The 20,833-nt window shown below is 38.0% G+C and overlaps 1 protein-coding gene across 4 annotated transcripts in view; it reads right to left on the bottom strand.

Annotated features, from left to right (window-relative positions):
• The window catches only part of FBXL2 (F-box and leucine rich repeat protein 2), an 87,273-nt gene that overhangs the window by 30,560 nt on the left and 35,880 nt on the right, over window positions 1-20,833 (bottom strand). For 2 of the 4 annotated variants that reach the window (XM_007191521.2, XM_057554522.1), the window contains exons 3-5: window positions 17,080-17,134; window positions 16,756-16,830; window positions 11,011-11,105 (exon numbers count right to left, since the gene is read on the bottom strand). In XM_007191521.2, the coding sequence (XP_007191583.2) occupies window positions 11,011-11,105; window positions 16,756-16,830; window positions 17,080-17,134 (225 nt within the window). The remainder of the gene's footprint in view (window positions 1-11,010; window positions 11,106-16,755; window positions 16,831-17,079; window positions 17,135-20,833) is intronic. The other 2 variants (XM_057554523.1, XM_057554521.1) reach the window with 1 other exon arrangement.

Genomic DNA, 20,833 nt, shown 5'->3' on the forward strand with positions numbered 1-20,833 from the left:
CCTATATTCATAGCAGCATTATTCACAATAGCCAAGATATGGAAACAACCTAAATGTCCATCAACAGATGAATGGTTAAAGAAGACATGGTACATATATACAATGGACTACTACTCAGCCATAAAAAAGAATGAAATAATGCCATTTGCAGCAACATAGATGTAACTAGAGATTATCATACTAAGTGAAGTAAGTCAGAAAAACAAATACCATACGATATTACTTACATGTGGAATCTAAAATGTGGCACAAATGAACCTATCTATAAAACAGAAACAGACTCACAGACATAGAGATCAGACTTGTGGTTCCCAAGGGGGATGGGGAGAGGGAGAGAGATGGACTGGAAATGTGGGGTTGGTAGATGCAAACTATTACACTTAGAATGGATAAACAACAAGGTCCTACTGTATAGCACAGGGAACTATATCCAATCTCCTGGGATAAACCATAATGGAAAAGAATATTAAAAAAAAAAGAATGTGTGTGTGTGTGTTTGTGTGTATGTATATAATATGTATGTATGTATATAATATGTATGTATGTATGTATAACTGAGTTACCTTGCTGTACAGCAGAGATTGACACATTGTAAATCAACTATACTTCAATAAAAAAAAAGAAAGAAATTATGGCTGAAAACTTCCCAAACCTAAAGAAGGAAACAGATATCCAGAAACCACAGAGGGTCCCAAACAAGATGAACCCAAACAGACCCACACCAATACATATAATTAAAATGGCAAAAGTTAAAGAGAGGATTCTAAAGATAGCAAGAGAAAAATAAAGAGTCATTTACAAAGGAACCCCCATAAGGCTATCAGTTGATTTCTAGCAGAAACATTGCAGGCCAGAAGGGAATGGCATGATATATTCAAAGTCCTGAAAGGGAAAAACCTGCAACCTAGGGTACTCTACTGACCAAGCTTATCATTTAGAATAGAAGGAGAGATACAGAACTTCCCAGACAAGCAAAAACTGAAAGAATTCACAATACTAAGCCTACTTTAAAAGAAATATTATAAAGGATCTTCTCTAAATAGAGAAGCAAGAAAGCTATACAAAAGAGAAAATCACAATAAGAAAGGCAAATATATAAAAAGATTGAAGATCACTTAAATAGATTAGTACACATTAAAAAACAATCAAAAAATTTTGTAGAAGCAATTATAAATACAATAAAGAGTAAAAGAATAAGCATGAAGATGTAAAATAGAACATCAAAATCACAAAATGTGGGGGAAGGCAGTATAAAAAGGTAAATCTTGGGAATTCCCTGGCGGTCCAGTTGTTAGGACTCCACACTTCCATTCCAGGGCGCACAGGTTCGATCCCTGGTCCAGGAACTAAGATCCCGCATGCTGCACGGCGCAGCCAAAAAAATTAAATTAAATTAAATTAAAATTAAAAAGTAAATATTTTAGAATGTGTTTGAACTTGTATGACTATTAGTTTAAAGCAAGTAGATATAGTTATGTATCAGCATACTTGAACTCCAGGGTAAACACAAATCAAAAATATACAGGAGATTCGCAAAAAAACAAAAAGAAAGGAACTCAAGCATACTACAAAAGAAGAACATAAAACCACAAAAGAAGAAGAAATGAACAAAGAAGAACTACAAAAACTGGAAAACAAGAATTAAAATGGCAATAAATACATACCTATTAATAATTACTTTAAATGTCAATGGGCTAAATGCTCCAATCAAAAGACATACAGTGGCAGATTGGATAAAATGTAAGAACCTACAATACACTGCCTACAAGAGACTCACTTCAGGGCGAAAGACACACACAGAGTGAAAGTGAGGGGATGGAAAAAGATATTTCATACAAATGGAAATGACAAGAAAGTGGGGGTAGCATACTCGTTTCAAACAAAATAGACGTTAAAGCAAAGGCCATAAAGAAAGACAAAGAAGAACATTATATAATGAGAAAGGGTTCAATACAAGAAGATATTACACTCTTTAACATAAATGTACCCAACACAGGAGCACCTAAATACATAAAATACTAACTGACATAAGGGGAGAAATGGCCAATAATACAATAATAGTAGGAGACTTTAACACCCCACTGACATCAATGGACAGACCATCCAGACAGAAAATCAGTAAGGAAACAGAGGTCCTAAATAACACAACAGAACAGTAGAACTTAACTGATATCTACAGGATACTACACACACACACACCCAAAGGAATACACATTCTTTTCAAGTGTGCATGGAATAGTCTCTAGGATAGATTACATACTAGGTCACCAATAAAAGCCTCAACAAATTTAAGAAGATAGAAATTATTTCAAGCATCTTTTCTGACCACAACCAGAAACTAGAAATCAACCACTGAAAGAAAAAATAAATGAACAAATACATGGAGACTAAATGACATGCTACTAAAAAAACAGTGGGTCAACAATAAGATAAAGAAATCAGAAAATACCTTGAGACAAAAGAAAATGAAAACACAACCTACAAAATCTATGCGACACAGCAAAAGCAGTTCTAAGAGGGAAGTTCACAGTGATACAGGCCTTCCTCAAGAAACAAAAAAAATCTCATATAAGCAAACTAAACTACCACCTAAAAGAATTTTAAAAAGAACAGACAAAAACCCAAAGTCAGGAGAAGGAAGGAAATAACAAAGATCAGAGAGGAAATAAATACAATACAGATTTTTTAAGAAATAGAAAAGATCAGGGACTTCCCTGGTGGTCCAGTGGTTAAGACTCCACACTCCCAATGCAGGGGGCCTGGGTTCAATCCCTGGCTGGGGAACTAGATCCCACATGCATGCCGCAACTAAGAGTCCGCATGCCACAACTAGGAGCCTGCATGCCACAACTAAGGTCCCACGTGCCACAACTAAGACCCAGCACAGTCAAAATAAATATAAATAAATTTTTTAAAAAAGAGTTCTCATCACAAGGGAAAAAAAATTTTTTTAAAGAAACAGAAAATATCAAGAAAACCAAGAGCTGGTTTTTTGAAAAGATTATTAAAAAATCGATAAAATTCTAGCCAGTCACCAAGAAGAAAAAGAGTGGACCCAAATAAACAAAATAAGAAATGAAAGAGGAGAAATAACAACTGATACCACATAAATATAAAAAATCATAAGAGAATACTATGAACAGTTAGATGCCAACAAATTCAAGAACCTAGAAGAAATGGAAAAGTTTCTTAAAATATGCAGCCTGTCAACACTGAGTCAAGAAGAGACAGATAATTTGAACAGACCAATCACTAGAAATGAAATAGAATCTGTAATTTAAAACAACAACAACAACAACAAAACCTCCCTGTAAACTAAAGGCCAGGACTGGATGGCTTCACCGGGGAACTCTACCAAACATACAAAGAAGACCTTATGCTGATCCTTCTCAAACTCTTCCAAAAGACAGAAGAGAACACTCCCAAAGTCATTCTATGCAGTCACCATCACCCTGATAATAAAACCAAAGACACTACACAAGAAAAGAAAATTACAGGCCAGTATCTTTGATGAATATAGATGCAAAAATCCTCAACAAGATATTAGCGAATCAAATCCAACAACACATAAAAAGGATTATACACCATGATCAAGTTGGATTCATTCCAGAGTTACAAGGATGGTTCAACATATGCAAATCAATCAACGTGATACACCACATCAACAAAAGACAAAAGCCACACGATCATCTCAAAAGATGCAGACAAAGCATTTGGCAAAATTCAGCATCATTCATGATAAAATAACTCTTACCAGAGTGGGTATATGGGGAACATATCTCAACAAAATAAAGAACATTTATGACAAACCCACAGCCAACGTAATACTCAATGGAAAAGCTGAAAGACTTCTTGCTAAATTCAGGAACAAGACAAGGATGCCCACTCTCACTTCTACTCAACATAGTATTGGAAGTCCTAGCCACAGCAATCAGACAAGAAACAAAAGATATCCAAATTGGAGTGGAAGAGGTAAAACCGTCACTATTTGCAGATGACATGATGCTCTATGTAGAGAAGCTTAAAGTCGCCACATAAAAACTATTAGAACTAATAAATGAATTCAGCAAGGTAGCAGGATACAAGATAAATATACAGAAATCTGCTGCATTTCTTTACACTAACAATGAAATACCAAAAAGAGAAAGTAAACTAAAAAATTCCATTTAAAATTGCATCAAAAAAAAAAAAAACCTAGGAATAAACTTAGCCAAGAAAGTGAAAAACCTATACGCTGAAAACTATAAAACATTAATAAAGGAAACTGAAGATAATTCAAAGAAATGGAAAGATATCCCATGCTCTTGGATTGGAAGAATTAATACTGTTAAAATGGCCATACTACCCAAAGCAATCTACAGATTTAATGCAATCCCTATCAAAATACCCATGACATTTTTCACAGAACTAGAATAATCCTAAAAATTATATGGAACCACAAAAGACCCAGAATTGCCAAAGCAATCCTGAGGAAAAAGAACAATGCTGGAAGCAGAAGCATAACCCGCCCAGACTTCAGGCTATACTACAAAGCTACAGCAATCAAAACAGTGTGGTACTGGCACAAAAACAGACATACAGATCACTGGAACAGAATAGAGAGCCCAGAAGTAAACCCATATACCCACAATCAATCTATGACAAAGGAGGCAAGAATATACAATGGGGAAAAGACACTCTCTTCAGCAAGTGGTGTTGGGAAGCTGGACAGCTGCATGTAAATCAGTGAAGTTAGAACACTCCCTCATACCATGCACAAAAATAAACTCAAAATGGCTTAAAGACTTAAATATAAGACATGACACCATAAAACTCCTAGAAAAGAGCATAGGCAAAACATTCTCTGACATAAATTGTAGCAATACTTTCTCAGATAATTTTCCCAAGGCAAAAGAAGTAAAAGCAAAAATAAACAAATGGGGCCTAATCAAACTTATAAGCTTTTGCATAGCAAAGGAAACCATGAACAAAATGAAAAAAACACCTACGGAATGGGTGAAAATATTCGCAACCGATGTGACCAACAAGGGATTAATTTCCAAAATATACAAACAGCTCATACAACTCAATATTAAAAAAATAACAAACATTACAATAAAAAAATTGGCAGAAGACTTAAATAGACATTTCTCCAAAGAAGACATATACATGGCCAAAAATCACATGGAAAGATGCTCACATCACTAATTATCAGAGAAATGCAAATCAAAACTACAACGAGGTATCACCTCACAGTGGTCAGAATGGCCATAATAAAAAGTCTACAAACAAGGAATGCTGGAGAGGGTGTGGAGAAAAGGGAACCCTCCTACACTGTTGGTGGGAATGTAAATTGGCACAACCACTATGAAGAACAGTATGGAGGTTCCTTAAAAAACTAAAAATAGAGCTACCATATGATCCAGTAATCCCACGCCTGGGCATATATCTAGAGAAAACCATAATTAGAAAAGATACATGGACCCCAATGTTCATGGCAGCACTATTTACAATAGCCAAGACACGGAAGCAACCTCAATGTCCATCGACAGAGGAATGGATAAATAAGATGTAGTACAGGGCTTCCCTGGTGGCGCAGTGGTTGAGAATCTGCCTGCTGATGCAGGGGACACGGGTTCGAGCCCTGGTCTGGGAAGATCCCACATGCCACGGAGCAGCTGGGCCCGTGAGCCACAATTGCTGAGCCTGCGCGTCTGGAGCCTGTGCCCCGCGACGGGAGGGGCCGCGATAGAGAAAGGCCCGCGCACCGCGATGAAGAGCGGTCCCCGCACCGCGATGAAGAGTGGCCCCCGCTTGCCGCAACTGGAGAAAGCCCTCGCACGAACCGAAGACCCAACACAGCCAAAAAAATAAATAAATAAATAAATAAGAAAATCCTTTAAAAAAAAAAAAAAAAAAAAAGATGTAGTACATATATACAATGAAATATTACTCAGCCATAAAAAAGAATGAAATAAGCCATTTGCAGCAACATGGATGGAGCTAGAGATTATCATACTAAGTGAAGACAGACAAAGACAAGTATCACATGGTATCACTCATATGTGGAATCTAACTAAAAAAATGATACATGAACTTATTTACAAAACAGAAACAGACTCACAGATTTCAAAAACAAAGTTATGGTTACCAAAGGGGAAATGTGGAGAGGAGGGATAAATTAGAAGCTTGGGATTAACGTACACACACTACTATATATAAAATAGATAACCAACAAGGACCTACTATATAGCACAGGGAACTCTACTCATTATTCTGTAATAACCTATATGGGTAAAGAATCTGAAAAAGAATGAATATATGTATAACCGAATCACTTTGCTGTACACCTGAAACTAACACAATATTTAAACCAACTATACTCCAATAAATTTTTTTTAAAAAGGCATTGAGGGCTTCCCTGGTGGCACAGTGGTTAAGAATCTGTCTGCCAATGTAGGGGACACAGGTTCAAGCCCTGGTCCAGGAGGATCCCACATGCCGCAGAGCAACTAAGCCTGTGCACCACAACTACTGAGCCTGCAAGCCACAACTACTGAAGCCCGCGCTCCTAGAGACCGTGCTCCACAACAAGAGAAACCACTGCAATGAGAAGCCCGTGCACTGCAATGAAGAGTAGCCCCCACTTGCCGCAACTACAGAAAGCCTGCGCTCAGCAACAAAGACCCAACGCAGCCAAAAATAAATTACTTCATTCATTAATTCATTAGAAAAAAGGCATTGATTGGAAACAAGAAAAACTATCTTCATTTACAGGTGATATGACTGTCTACATAGAAAATCCAAAGTAATCAACAAAAAAGCTACTAAAACTAATGTGAGTCTATTCAGGTTGCAAGATAAAAGATTAATGTACAAAAATCAATTATATTTCTATTTACCAACAATGAACAATCAAAAATTGAAATAAAAAATGTCATTTACAATAATATTTCATAACACTTAGGGATACATATGACCAAAGATGTGCACAACTTGTGCACTGAAACCTGCAAAAAAAAACATACTAAGGGAAATTTAAAGACACCTAAATATATAGAGAGATATACCAGGTTTATGGGTTGGAAGGCTCAGTAATGTTAAGATGTCAATTGTCCCCAGATTGATCTATGGATTCACCATCATCCTAATCAAGATGCCAGCAAGCTTTTTTGTAGAAACTGACAGAAGATTCTATAATTTATATGGAAATGCAACGAATCTAGTCCAGCTAAAACAAATTTGAAAATGAATTAAGTTCGAGGACTAATAAAACCTGATTTCAAGACTTATTATAAAGCTACAGTTATCAAGACAGTGTGGTTTGGTGTAAAGATAGACAAATAGATCAATGGAAAATACTGAGAGTACAAAAATAGTCCCATAATTATTTGGACAAATGATTTTCAACAAAGCTGCAAAGGCAATTCAGTGGGAAAAGGGTGGTCATTTCAACATATGGTGATAGAACTGAACATCATACACAAAAAAAGTAAGTATCAGGGCTTCCCTGGTGGTGCAGTGGTTGGGAGTCTGCCTGCCGATGTGGGGGACACGGGTTCGAGCCCTGGTCTGGGAGGATCCCACATGCCACGGAGCAACTGGGCCCGTGAGCCACAGCTGCTGAGCCTGAGCGTCTGGAGCCTGTGCTCCGCAACAAGAGAGGCCGCGACGGTGAGAGGCCCGCGCACCGCGATGAAGAGTGGTCCCCGCTTGCTGCAACTGGAGAGGGCCCTCGCATGGAAGCGAGGACCCAACACAGCCAAAAATATAAATAAATAAATAAATAATAATTTTTTAAAAAAAATAAGTATCAATCTATACCTCACACCATATACAAAAATCAACTCAAAATGGATCATAGGTCTAAACTACATAACTTCTGGAAACACAGGAGAAAATCTTTATCACCTTGGGTTAGGCAACGATTTCATATGTAATACCAAAAATATGATTCATAAGAAAAAAATTGATAAATTGAACTTCATCAAAATGAAAAACTTCAAGACAGTTAAAAGAATAAAAAGGTAAGCCACAGACTGGGAAAAAAAATATTTGCAAAACACATATCCGATAAAGGATTTGTATTCAGAACATATTAAGAACTCTCAGAATTCAGTGGTAAGACAACATACAATCTAATGAAAAAAAGGGCAAAACAACAACCAAACATTAGAACAGACATTTCAACAAAGAAAATATATGGATAGCAAAAAATACATAAAAAGACACTCAACACTCATTAGTCATTAGAGAAATGCAAACTAAAACTACAATGAGATACCACTGTTCACATCCCTGGGAATGGCTAAAATTACAATAACTGACCCACCAAGTACTGGCAAAGACGTGGAAGAACTGGAAGTATCATACACTCTGGCGGGAATGTAAAATGGTACAATTTTTTGAGAAACACTTTGGAAGTTTCTTTTTTTTTTTTTAATTAACTGATTTATTTATTTATTTTTGGCTGTGTTGGGTCTTCCTTGCTGCGCGCGGGCTTTCTCTAGTTGCAGTGAGCAGCGGCTACTCTTCATTGCAGTACGCAGGCTTCTTATCGTGGTGGCGTCTCTTGTTGCAGAGCACGGGCTCTAGGCGCACGAGCTTCAGTAGTTGTGGCACGTGGGCTCAGTAGTTGTGGCTCACGGGCTCTAGAGCGCAGGTTCAGTAGTTGTGGCACAAGGGCTCAGTTGCTCTGCGGCATGTGGGATCTTCCCGGACCAGGTCTCAAACCCGTGTCCCCTGCATTGGCAGGCAGATTCTTAATCACTTCTCCACCAGGGAAGCCCTGGAAGTTTCTTAAAAAGTTAAACACACACCTACCAAATGATCTAGCCATTCCACTCCTAGGTATTTACCCAAGAAAAATGAAAGCATATGACATACAATGTCTCGCACAAAAATCTTTATAGCAGCTTTATGTATAATGGAGAAAACTGGAAAATATCCAAATGTCCGTAAACAGATGAATGAATAAATAAATTGCATTATATCCCATACAATGGACTACTACCCATCAATAAAAAGGAATGAACTACTGATACACACAACATGGATGACTCTCAAAACAATCATGTTACGTGAAAGAGCTCAAGCAAAAAGGAGTACGTACTGTATAATTACATATAAAATTTTAGAAAATGCAAACTAACCTATAGTGACAGAAAGCAGATCAGGGGTTGTCTAGAGATGAAGCAGAGACAGGGGTGGGAGGAAGGGAGGGATCACAGAGGCACATGAGGAAAATTTTGTGGGACATGAATACATTCATTATCTTAATTATAGTGTTAGTTTCATGGGTATATTCATATGCTAAAATGTATCAAATTGTATACTTTAAAGACGCACAGTTTATTGCATCTCAATTATATCTCAATATAGCTGTTAAAAATCCATAGGACTTCATGTATAATGATGGAGCAGGAGCTACAGAGAACATACATGCAAGATCCATTAGAACCGAATTTTAATCGATTATAATTACTACTGTATCTCCAGTGCCTAAATCAGTGCCTGGTATAGTAGAGGCTCAACAAACGCTTGTAAACAAATAACACCCACTCACACCAAAACAACAATACACACGCAGGGGCAGGATAGAGGCCAAAGTTGGTTCTAGGTGATTACAATCAAAAAGTGAAGGCAAAACAAAATTCTCTCTGAATCATGATCCTGTGATTATGCTTATAATTATTTCTCACAGTAATCTGGCCTCACATATTAAAAATTTATATAGATATTAACATAGATTTCTGTTCTAAAATTTATGGTAAACCAATAACATTCTTAGCTTTACAGGATAGTTCTGCTATAGTTTCACTTTATAGGATAGTTTTTTCCTCATCTTGGCTCTATTCCACGTGCCAAGATGAGAATGTGTTTCTCTGATATTCCTCACTGACAATCTATATCTTCACATTTATTTTAGTTTCTTTAATGGAACCACTATTAGATTTATGTTCTCTATTACAAGTCGTCTTAGGACCTATCCAGTACATTTAAGCTTCCTGTTAAAGCAGAATCAATCTATTCCACTGGTTTACAAAGCTTTTGAAGTATCAAAAAATTCTGATGATCTGAATTGATTAAAAAAAAAAACCCTGTGTTCCATAACACAGAGGGAATGTTTTGATCCTTAAAAGATATTGATATTATGAATTGATTTTCTTAGCAATGGTGCAGATGTTTCAATTACAAATTCTACTGTTTGAAATCACTGTACACTGCACATTCTTATTGGAGGTCTGTGACTGATTATACTGTGCTATGCTTAAGTCTCCAAGAGGCAGTCCGTTCCAAGATTCTAGTGGCACTGTGTGTCCTAATTTAGCCAACCTCAAGCAATACAAGAGGCCACAAGGATAAAGACATAAAGGTATTATGTCCTGTCTCCAGAAAAGCTCAAAGCACATGCCCTTAACAGAGGAGTGATAACATTTCCAATAAATAATGGCTATCCAGTAAGAGGTGGGCAAGCATTTGGTTGCATGGGGTATATCCAACTATTATGAACTATTATAAAACGAATGTGATAATCACATCCCATTATGGTTAAGCAAAATCCCAGGTTATGCTAAGGAATTTTTTGAAAGAATTATTTTGTTAATTAGTATCATTTATACAAGAAGGTAGCCACGATTATGAGAAGGAACCTAGGAAGATGGGAAAGTGAAGAAGGGAAGAGAGGTGAACTAATATCATAATATGATTATGTGCCAGGTACTACATATGTGTTATTTCATGTGATACCCAGGACATTCCCATGAAAGAGCTATAACTGCCTTCTCTTTCCAGAAGAGACAACTGACAACAAAGTGTTTGTCCCAAGGTCGCATCCCTGACAACACTGGAGCTCGGTTTCTAGGTCAGGCCTGTTGGCTCCAAAATCATGATATTCTCACTACTCTATGCAAATTACCATAGAAAGATTTTAACAGAAGAAAAGCAAATAATATGCTTGGTTTATTTTTGCTGATGGAAATGTCAGCTACAAGCTGCCACGATAGAGTGAGTCACGGTGGACTGACTTACTTCAAGGAGGAATCTCCAACGCCAATGCAACCTCGCAAGCTGAGCTTCCTCAGGAATCCACCGCATCGCTTTGAGATGTTTTCCACCACTCGACCCTTCAATGGAGAAAGTTGGAAAAAATCTTGTTTCATGCTGCTTATCTAACAGCAAAATAACCTGAAATTTAGGAACTGAATATGTATTTCCAGGTGTAATAGAAGATATTTTGGAACATTCCTCCAACATCCCACTTCTGCTCCTTGTGTATAAAGGGGTTGCAAGCACCGAAAAAATGTTTTCAATGAAAACATTAAGTATTTTTTTTAAATCACACACTATTTTTTGAAAGCCTTGACTTGGAGTTAGGCCTTCCCTAGCCAGGGCTCATGGCTACTCCATCAATTACAAGGCTTTTTGAGGTCAAACTTTTTGGGAACACTGCTGTGCTGGGAACACAGAGATCTAAAACAATGTTGCTCAAAAAAAGAAATTCTATTTTAGCTAAACATTACCACTCTAAAAATTTGAAGATGTATCATAAAATCTACTCCTCATTCTTCTTAGCAATCCCCTATTTAAACACATTTGCTTTAAAAATGGGAACTTTGGCTGGTACTGGCAGATACATTAGAGGAGGAAAAAAGAAAATGAACATTGATTAAGCACTTCTACTTTTTCAGGCATGATTTTAACACTTTCTTGTACCTGCTATGGCTCATTTAATATTCACAACAACCACACGGACTACCACTCCACACTGAAGTAAGGAAGAGTGTATGTATGGAATACAGGAAATCCCTTAGGATATCTCTTAGTATTAATATGCCCTCTGATTAAAGTCAATGGAAAACTAAAAGCCAATCCAAGGAGACTACTCATGGCTTCAGGAATGATGGTTTGGGTCACTCTACCAGGTAAGGAACCACGACCAGCTGAGGTGCTTGCTGAAGACAAAGAGAATACAGAATGGGAAGCAGAAGGTAGTTATAAATACCAACTCTGACCACATGAGCAGTTACAGAAATTAGGACTATAATTGTCATAAGTATTTTCCCCCTATTTTATTATGAATGCGTGTGTGTGTGGTACAAATATTTTTTTCCCTCTCTTATCCCCTTATCATGTGACATAACATGTACTGACTTTATGTCATAAGTATTTAAGTACTGTCAATTCTACATCAAGGTATTTAAGGCACAGAATATCAAGAAGAGTGAAATTGACTCTAGGACTTTACCTCCTTTTCTGAGGAAGGGCTGAGTGTATTTTTGGTTGTACGCTGGATAGCTGTATCATATTAGGTGGCATTATGACCTCTGTTATCGTCTTTATTTGGAAATTAAGTATGGTTTAAGGACATGCCTATGGGTGCCAAGTTGACAACGGGTGAACTTATGATGATTAATTTTATGTGTCAACTTGACTGGGACACAGGGTGCCCAGACATTTGGCCAAATATTATTCTGGCTGTGTCTGTAAGGGTTTCTGGATGAGATTAGCATTTGAATCAATAAACCAAGTAAAGCAGACTGCCCTCCCTAGTGTGGGTGGGCCTCATCCAATCAACTGAAGACATGAATAGAACAAAAAAGGCTGATTAAGAGAGAACTCCTGCCTGACTGCTGAGCCAGACATTGGTCTTTTCTGGCCCTTGGACTTGGACTGAAACATCAACTCCTCTTGGATCTTGAACCTGCCAGCTTTCAGACTGGAATTTACACCACTGGCTCTGCTGGTTCACAGGCCTTCTGATTCAGACTGGAGCTTCATATCAGCTCTCCTGGGCCTCCAGCTTGCTGACTGCAGATCTTGGGACTTCTCAGCCTCCATAATCACATGACCCAATTCCTTATAATAAATCTGTATGTCTATATTAATATACACACTTTTTTTTTAACATCTTTATTGGAGTATAATTGCTTTACAATATTGTGTTAGTTTCTGCTGTATAACAGAGTGAATCAGCTATACGTATATATATATATATATATCCCCATATCCCCTCCCTCTTGCATCTCCCTCCCACCCTCCCTATCCCACCCCTCTAGGTGGACACAAAGCACCAAGCTGATCTCCCTGTGCTATGCGGCTGCTTCCCACTAGCTATCTATTTTACATTTGGTAGTGTATATATGTCAATGCCACTCTCTCACTTTGTCCCAGGTTATCCTTCCCCCTCCTTGAGTCCTCAAGTCCATTCTCTACGTCTGCGTCTTTATTCTTGTCCTGTCCCTAGGTTCTTCAGAACCTTTTTTTTTTTTTTAGATTCCATATATATGTGTTAGCATACGGTATTTGTTTTTCTCTTTCTGACTTACTTCACTTTGTATGACAGTCTCTAGGTCCATCCACCTCACTACAAATAACTCAATTTCGTTTCTTTTTATGGCTGAGTAATATTCCACTGTATATATGTGCCACATCTTCTTTATCCATTCATCTGTCGATGGACACTTAGGTTGCTTCCATGTCCTGGCTATTGTAAATAGTACACACGTACCTTACTGGTTCTGTTTTTCTGGAGAATCCTGACTAATACAGATTGGATCCATTATCTTCATTTTTCAAATAAAGAAATTAAATGGTTAAATTGCCAAGGTTACACTTTAGTGAGTAGTAGAATTGGGGTTTATAACAGGTTTAACTGACTCTAAAAGCTGTATGTTCTGCACAATTACCACCTCCACAAGGGAGAAAACATTGAAAAGGCCATTTTGTTTCATTTTTAATACTTATTATCCTCACTTTATAAAACAGCAATCTTGACACTGAACTCTAAGCACTAAGAATTCACTAGGACACATCAAACCACAGTATCACAGAAGCAGGGCTCACACATATTATATCTGGCTAATAACTCAATTAAGTTGAAAATCCAAACTCTGATATTGCTGGCGACTTTATCTATGCTTTCTTGAGTCTTATCTAAGTTAATAATTAGTTTTTGAACCAAAACTCCAGACACCTATAAAATAAATTTCTGTCAGTGGGAGGAAAAACATTATGACTTGGAAATCCAAGATAAATATTTAAGTACTAAATAAAACAGCAAAAACAACTCCACACCAATGTCTACAAATAGAGCACACCATCTATTTTCTCCATTTCAAGTTAGTCACGTTTATAAAAACTTCCTATTCTTCCTTTTTTGGAGTAAAAGTTTTTGTACTGGAATAAAAAAATTACATTCAGAATTTTCTGTTCCACTGTTTCCAACTTAGAGAAGAAAATGAGTAAATCCTTTTCAAATGTAAATGACACTGTGTAACATCTATTAGATAGTATGTTGTAGGTATGCATTTTAGAAGGAAGGGCTTTACAGAAAAATAAGGCCTAATGGAAAGACCCTTGGACTTATGAGTTTTAGATAACATACTACTTGGTTATTTCTCATTTTTGGCCTCACAGAATCTTTAATGACCATGAAGACTAACAACAAAATGTTCAACTTTTAAAGGCATGGAAAATGCCTACACATCAGGGAAACCACACTTACTTAGGAAAGAGTGATGCTCAAGGAGAGGCCCAATGCACATTAGTCACCTGCATGTGCTATTCTGTCTTTTCTTTGAAATTCAAGTCATGAAACCCACTGTTCAAGGTACCTACTCTCTCTTCTTACTAGGTGAGTGACCTCAGGTAAGTTACTCAAACTTTTTGTGCCTCAGTTTCTTCAACATGGTGTTTCTGGGAGGATTAAATTAATTAATATACAAAAAGTGCTCAGAAGAGTGCCCAGCACACAGTAAATACTCTTAGTCCTGATTCTTGGCACCTTCTCTCTTCTCTCAACAGATCCATAAATCACCACTTTCGTCCCAAAGAAATGAATTTGAGACCATGAGTTTATCCATGGGATGCTTCCCAGTATAAGCCTCCAGAGGGTCCTGTTAGTGTATACGGGAGGCCCCACACTTGGTTCAGAATCCAACCTGGATTCAAAGTGGTAGCCCAAAGGGGGAACTAAATAGTATTAGACTACATTTTTCACATGTAGTTCTCTACATAACTGGTAAACCATAAACTGGTCTGTCGTTGGTGGAAGTACTCAAGTACTTCTGCAATGTGTTTATATAGCTGTAGTCAGCAGTCAGCTAAAATTATGAGATCAAATAATGCACAAGGTAATGATATTTACTTGAAATAGTTTTTTTTTTTTTTTTTTGACCGCACCACACTGCGCGGCTTGCAGGATCTTAGCTCCCCGACCAGGGATCAAACCCGCATGGAGTCTTAACCACTGGACTGCCAGGGAAGTCCTGAAATAGTATTTTTTAATATCTGAATTTAAAAGTTGTTTATGTGCATTCCAAAAAGCTGTAGTTTGGAAAAATCATCAAAGAAAACTGAGGAGACAATAAAAAAACCACAGAAAAAATTTTTTTACAAAATTTTTTTAAAACAATGACTCTTTGGCCAGAGGAAATGACCACAATTTTTGGAATTTAATGTTCTTCTCAACATCACTAAGTAACACAATGAACCATGAACTACAGATATCAGTTTGAAGGGGAATTACATGTCAGCATGTTTGGGTAGGGCACTGTTGCAATCGTGAAGTCTGGAAAGTGCATTTAAGAATTCCTGATTCAGGGACCAGAGTCCAAGCCAGGAACTAGAGCTTATCTTTCCAGGGAGCGTGAGAAGCCCTGAGGCCCCTGCCAGCTTCCAAGCTCAGAGCACAGTAACCTGAGCAGTGGGAAATGCTGTGCTCAGCCCCACCGGTTTGAGATGGGACCAGAGCCTGGCAAGCAGCAAGTAACCTAGAGAAGGAGGTGAAGGGCCTCCACCACTGGCCATTAGTTCTTGTAGGTAACACCAGCTTAAGTGAGTCACAGGAAATTGTTTGGGCCCCTCTCACTATTAAACACATTCATTTCCTTATCCATTAAAAAAGATACAAAGCATATACTTCAATAAAAACAAGTGATAAACATGCTATGTGGGTAACTGAATTAAAATACAATTCCACTATTGTAACTGAGTTGGCTAAACTAGAAATCAATAAGGTTTTATTAACATTGGGTAGATAATAAACTTCAGCATCCCCAGACCCTTAAAACAGCACTCTCAACAATTACTATGTACAATGTTCTTTATTACTTCCCTGTTTCTTTTTGGTTATAAATTGGTATTTAATATTAAAGTTGTTTTAAAATAAACTTTTCTCAGTTGATCTGGTTTACCACTCTTAAATGAGGATATTTACATATTTCCAAATAAATACACTAGAATCCTGGAATTATAAAGGCTCTAAAGATTATTTCACTTCTTCATTTTATAAATAATAAAACTGAGGCACTGAGAGAGTAAATGTCTTAAGTGGCTGAGCTGGATTTATATCTCTTATCTCCAGCCTCATTCCTGAGTCCCTGCTTCTGCCATTTCTCCATTCTTGATGCTGAATTAGAATTCTCAATGGAGTTTTCAGATCAATAAATATGTCAAGAGTCTCCTAAGATTAAAGCATTGAACCAGGTGTTAATGATACAGGTGTGAGGCTTTGAAAAGCTGAGTGGTAAAACTTAGATTATAAACATGATCAAGGGGGGAAAGTAAAAGTCTGTTACTGATAAAAGTAAAAAGCAAAATGCAAACAGAATTTTGTTCTTGAAGTATGAAAATATCTTCCAGGTTTTTTTCCTCTCTATTCCACCTTGGCACCTTAATATTAAATCTAAATGCAGCAAAATAAAAAAGCAGGAAAGAATGAGCAGTTTAGTTATCTTTTAAAAAAGTCTTTTGTCTAAAACAAGGTTAACTTACCTCTACATCTGTTTGAAAGTTAAAAAGGTCTATTCTTTGCCAGTTGCTTCCATCCAGGGCTAAGATATTCCAAGCCTGGGAGGTTGGGAGAGATAAGGGTGAAAAAGATACATTTATTGAGACTGTTAAAAGAAAGTCTTGATTCAACCTTTATATTTCCAAATGTTTATTCATGATAGACATTAAGTTGATCATCAAATGTGGAATTATGATAACATTGTGTTATGTTACATATAAAAGCTGACATTTTAATTTTTAACTTGAACTCATCCTCATTCTAATAAAACTTGTATTTCTTGATTACAAATTTGGTTAATACTCTACCTTGGAAATCTGTGCACATCGGCACAAAGTTACTATATCCAAGAAGGAAAATATTCTAGGAAGGAAGGGAAAAAAAGCACAAAAATGAGATGGTGTTAACATTTTAGAATATTTATAACTTGAAAGGTAAAATCTAATGCGCCATATGGATATTCATAACTTTTTCAAGATTCCTCAATTCGTAATACACAAGTGCACTATAATTGTTCATCACTACTATGACATATTAAATGTTTGCACATTCCAAAGCTGTTTTAGATGCACTACACAAATCCCCTTAAACCAGAATTCATTAAACTTTTACTTCCCTTGTTCTAAGTCATGGACACAGAACAGTAGATCATAACCTGTTCTAGTCAAAGACCAATCTCTCGGGACTTCCCTGCTGGCGCAGTGGTTAAGACTCTGAGCTCCCAATGCAGGGGGCCTGGGTTCAATCCCTGGTCAGGGAACTAGATCCCACATGCATGCCGCAACTAAGAGTTCACATGCTACAACTAAGGAGCCGGTGAGCCGCAACTAAGGAGCCCACCTGCCACAACTAAGGAGCCCGCTGGCCGCAACTAAGACCCCGTGCAACCAAATAAATAAATAGATGAACACAGCATCAATCAGTGAGCTGTGGGAGACAACTTAAAAAAAAAGAAAAAAAAGACCAATCTCACCTCCCAGGCATTGAGCCTAGTGAGGGCTAAATCATTCTAATTCCTATGCCCCTAACACACAGTGCAAACCCCACTTTTGGTGGTAGATGCACGAAACAGGCTCAGGTGCCTGAGCCTCAAATAACACGGCCAAGAAAAGCTCAACAATAAAACCCTTTCACTTTTTATCTATTTGTTCACAGGGCAGAAAGATGGAGCTCATTTCCTGAGCAAAAGCCAAGAAGTTACAGAAGATGGGAAAGATGGGGAAAAAGAAAAGCAGAGAGAAGCAAACAAAAGCTCAGTTGACACCAGTAGTCCCCCAGTGGAAGCAGTAGCTGCCAGCATGGCAGGGTCAGAGGGAGGTCCTGATATTCTGGTAGTGGAGATGAGTTGCTGATGATAGCACAGTGGCAAATAGCTGTGTGTGCCTCAGCGTTCCGCAGTCACAGCTGAAAACAAAGAGCAGCTTTCCTGAGAGACAAAGAGTGGATGGGGATGAGGTCAGGGACAACAATAGGGTCTCAATCCCCATAGTACCGGAAGGTAAATATGAGAGTCTGTGCCTGTGAGTGTGGAAGGTGAAATGGCAAACAGCCACCTAAAAAGTTCTCCAAAATTCTTCAAAGGTAACAATCAGCAGTGCGTGGAAAATCCATGGGCTTGGAGAAGATAGTAGATCCATAAAACACCAGAGCACTGCACCCTACTATAAAGCACCCACAGGCAGCACCATGGGGCCAGTGACAGTGTAGATACTGTTCTACAATATGGGCTGCAATCATTTTCTAGAGAAAAGCAAAGGACAGAAGCATAAGGGCTGCACTGATCTTAAAAGACTCAATGGAACTTTGTACATAGGAAAATGCTGACGGCTGAAAATGTGTACTTATATATATTAAACATATTTCAGGGTGTCTGCACATCTACATTGCTTCTGTGGTAACACATCTTGCCCTACCACCACAAATGTCTGTGTTCTGTGCCATACGACCATTCCACAATGAGCCACAACTGATCGTCAGCTCACGAAAAGACCAAGGACCAGATAGAGAAATGAGTATGGTACAGTAGAATCATATCACACACTGGCATTGGGTTCTAAAGTACAAGCTGAAGGTAGAAAGGCGTTAACTAAGTTTCCCTTGAAAATCCCTCAAGAATGTACCACCTTGGAGACCAACATACTCTATCACCTCTCAGTAATAATAACAATACTGATAATCATAGTTAACACTGATTATGCACTTACATGTGCTAGCTGTCACTCTTTAATTGTCACAACAATGCCATGAGGTGCTATTACGATCTCCATTTTACAGATAGGAACACTGGGCACCTGCCAAGGCCACACAGATAGGAAGAGCAGAGCCAGAATTTGAACCCAGGTAGTCTGGCTTGAGAGCCCAAGCCCATGACCCTACACAAAGTGCTCTAGAAAGTTTAACACAGCTGTTGTTCCCTCAGGATTAGACTAGAATCTATTTCTGCAATTGCACAGCAGATGAAGCAGTCTGTGTTGAGTGAGCATGCTGTATGGAAAACATGTTTCTTTCCTTCTTCCTCCCCTTCTTTCTTGATATCATGTCTTTCTTTCTCTATGGCCAAGCTGCGTGGCTTGTGGGATCTTAGTTCCCTGATCAGGGATCGAACCCAAGCCCTCGGCAGTGAAAGCACGGAGTCTTAACCACTGGACCTCCAGGGAATTCCCAAAACATGTCTCTTTAAACACTAGAATCACACTAACTCAAACAAGACGCTCACACACTTGGACACAAGTGAGAATCAAGTGAGAATCAACAGCTGGAACACAAGTTTACATTTCTCATCTCATGCTTACTACCCAACGTTATGATTACTGAATGAAAAAGCAGATTGCCTTCATTATTTACATTATCCCCCCCCCCCCACACACACACAGATACTTGAATGTGCACAAGTTAAATAGGCATGATAAGGGACTTCCCTGGTGGTCCAGTGGTTAAGACTCTGCACTCCCAATGCAGGGGGCCCGGCTCTGATCCCTGGTCAGGGAACTAGATCCCACATGCATGCCGCAACTAAGAGTTCGCATACCACAACTAAGGAGCCCACCTGCCACAACTAAGACAGTACAACCAAATAAATAAATTAAAAAAAATTTTTTAAATAGGCGTGATAAGATTCCAAACTGCCAAACTAAGCCAAATTCCCAAATCATGTTCCAATGAATAAAATAAGTACCCTGAATGACAGAGCCTGGAACATTGGCAATAGAAACAGAGATAGCTAAAGGAATAAGAGTAGTCAGAAATCAGGTTCTGGCCCTTCCAAAACTTTTTTTTTTTTTTTCCTGGAAATTGCTTCCTACCTCAAATGTGTTAACTTCACCCTTCATTAGAAAAGCACTAAAACTGCAACCTGGTTATAAATAAATACACACAGGGGTATATAGGAATGGATGTACTTCTGGACTTCGTATTCTGCTTCACTGGTCTGTCTGCCTCTGTGCCAATAAGACCCTGTTTTAATCATGAAGCTTTAAGCTCTTGATATCTGGTAACGTTAAGCCCAACTTTGTTTTTCTTTTGTTAAAAATATTTATTTACTTACTTACTTACTTATTTATTTAGGCTGCCCTGGGTCTTAGTTGCGGCTCGTGGGATCTTCACTGCAGCATGTTTAGTTGCGGCATGCAGACTTCTTAGTTGTGGCATGAGGACTTCTTAGTTGTGGCATGTGGACTTCTTAGTTGCAGCATGCGTATGGGACCTAGTTCCCTGACCAGGGATCAAACCTGGGCCCCCTGCGTTGGACCACCAGGGAAGTCCCCAACTTTGTTTTTATTCATCAAAATTACCTTGGTTATTCTCGGTTACTCTTTTTTTTTTTTAATTTCCACTTATGTTTTAGGATCAGCATATCAATTTCCACAAGAAAACTTTATAAAATTTTATTGGAATTACGTTGAAGTTATAGAAACTTTGGGGAGAATTGAGATCTTGACAATATTAAGTCTTCCAACCCAGAAACATGATATACTCCATTATTTATTTAGGACTTCTTTAATTTCTCACAGTAATTTTTGTAGTTTTCCACATAGATGTTTTGTTCATTTTTAGATTTTTCCC

This window comes from Balaenoptera acutorostrata, chromosome 10 (genome assembly GCF_949987535.1).
Source record: "Balaenoptera acutorostrata chromosome 10, mBalAcu1.1, whole genome shotgun sequence".
In the NCBI taxonomy this organism is placed as follows: Eukaryota; Metazoa; Chordata; class Mammalia; order Artiodactyla; family Balaenopteridae; genus Balaenoptera; species Balaenoptera acutorostrata.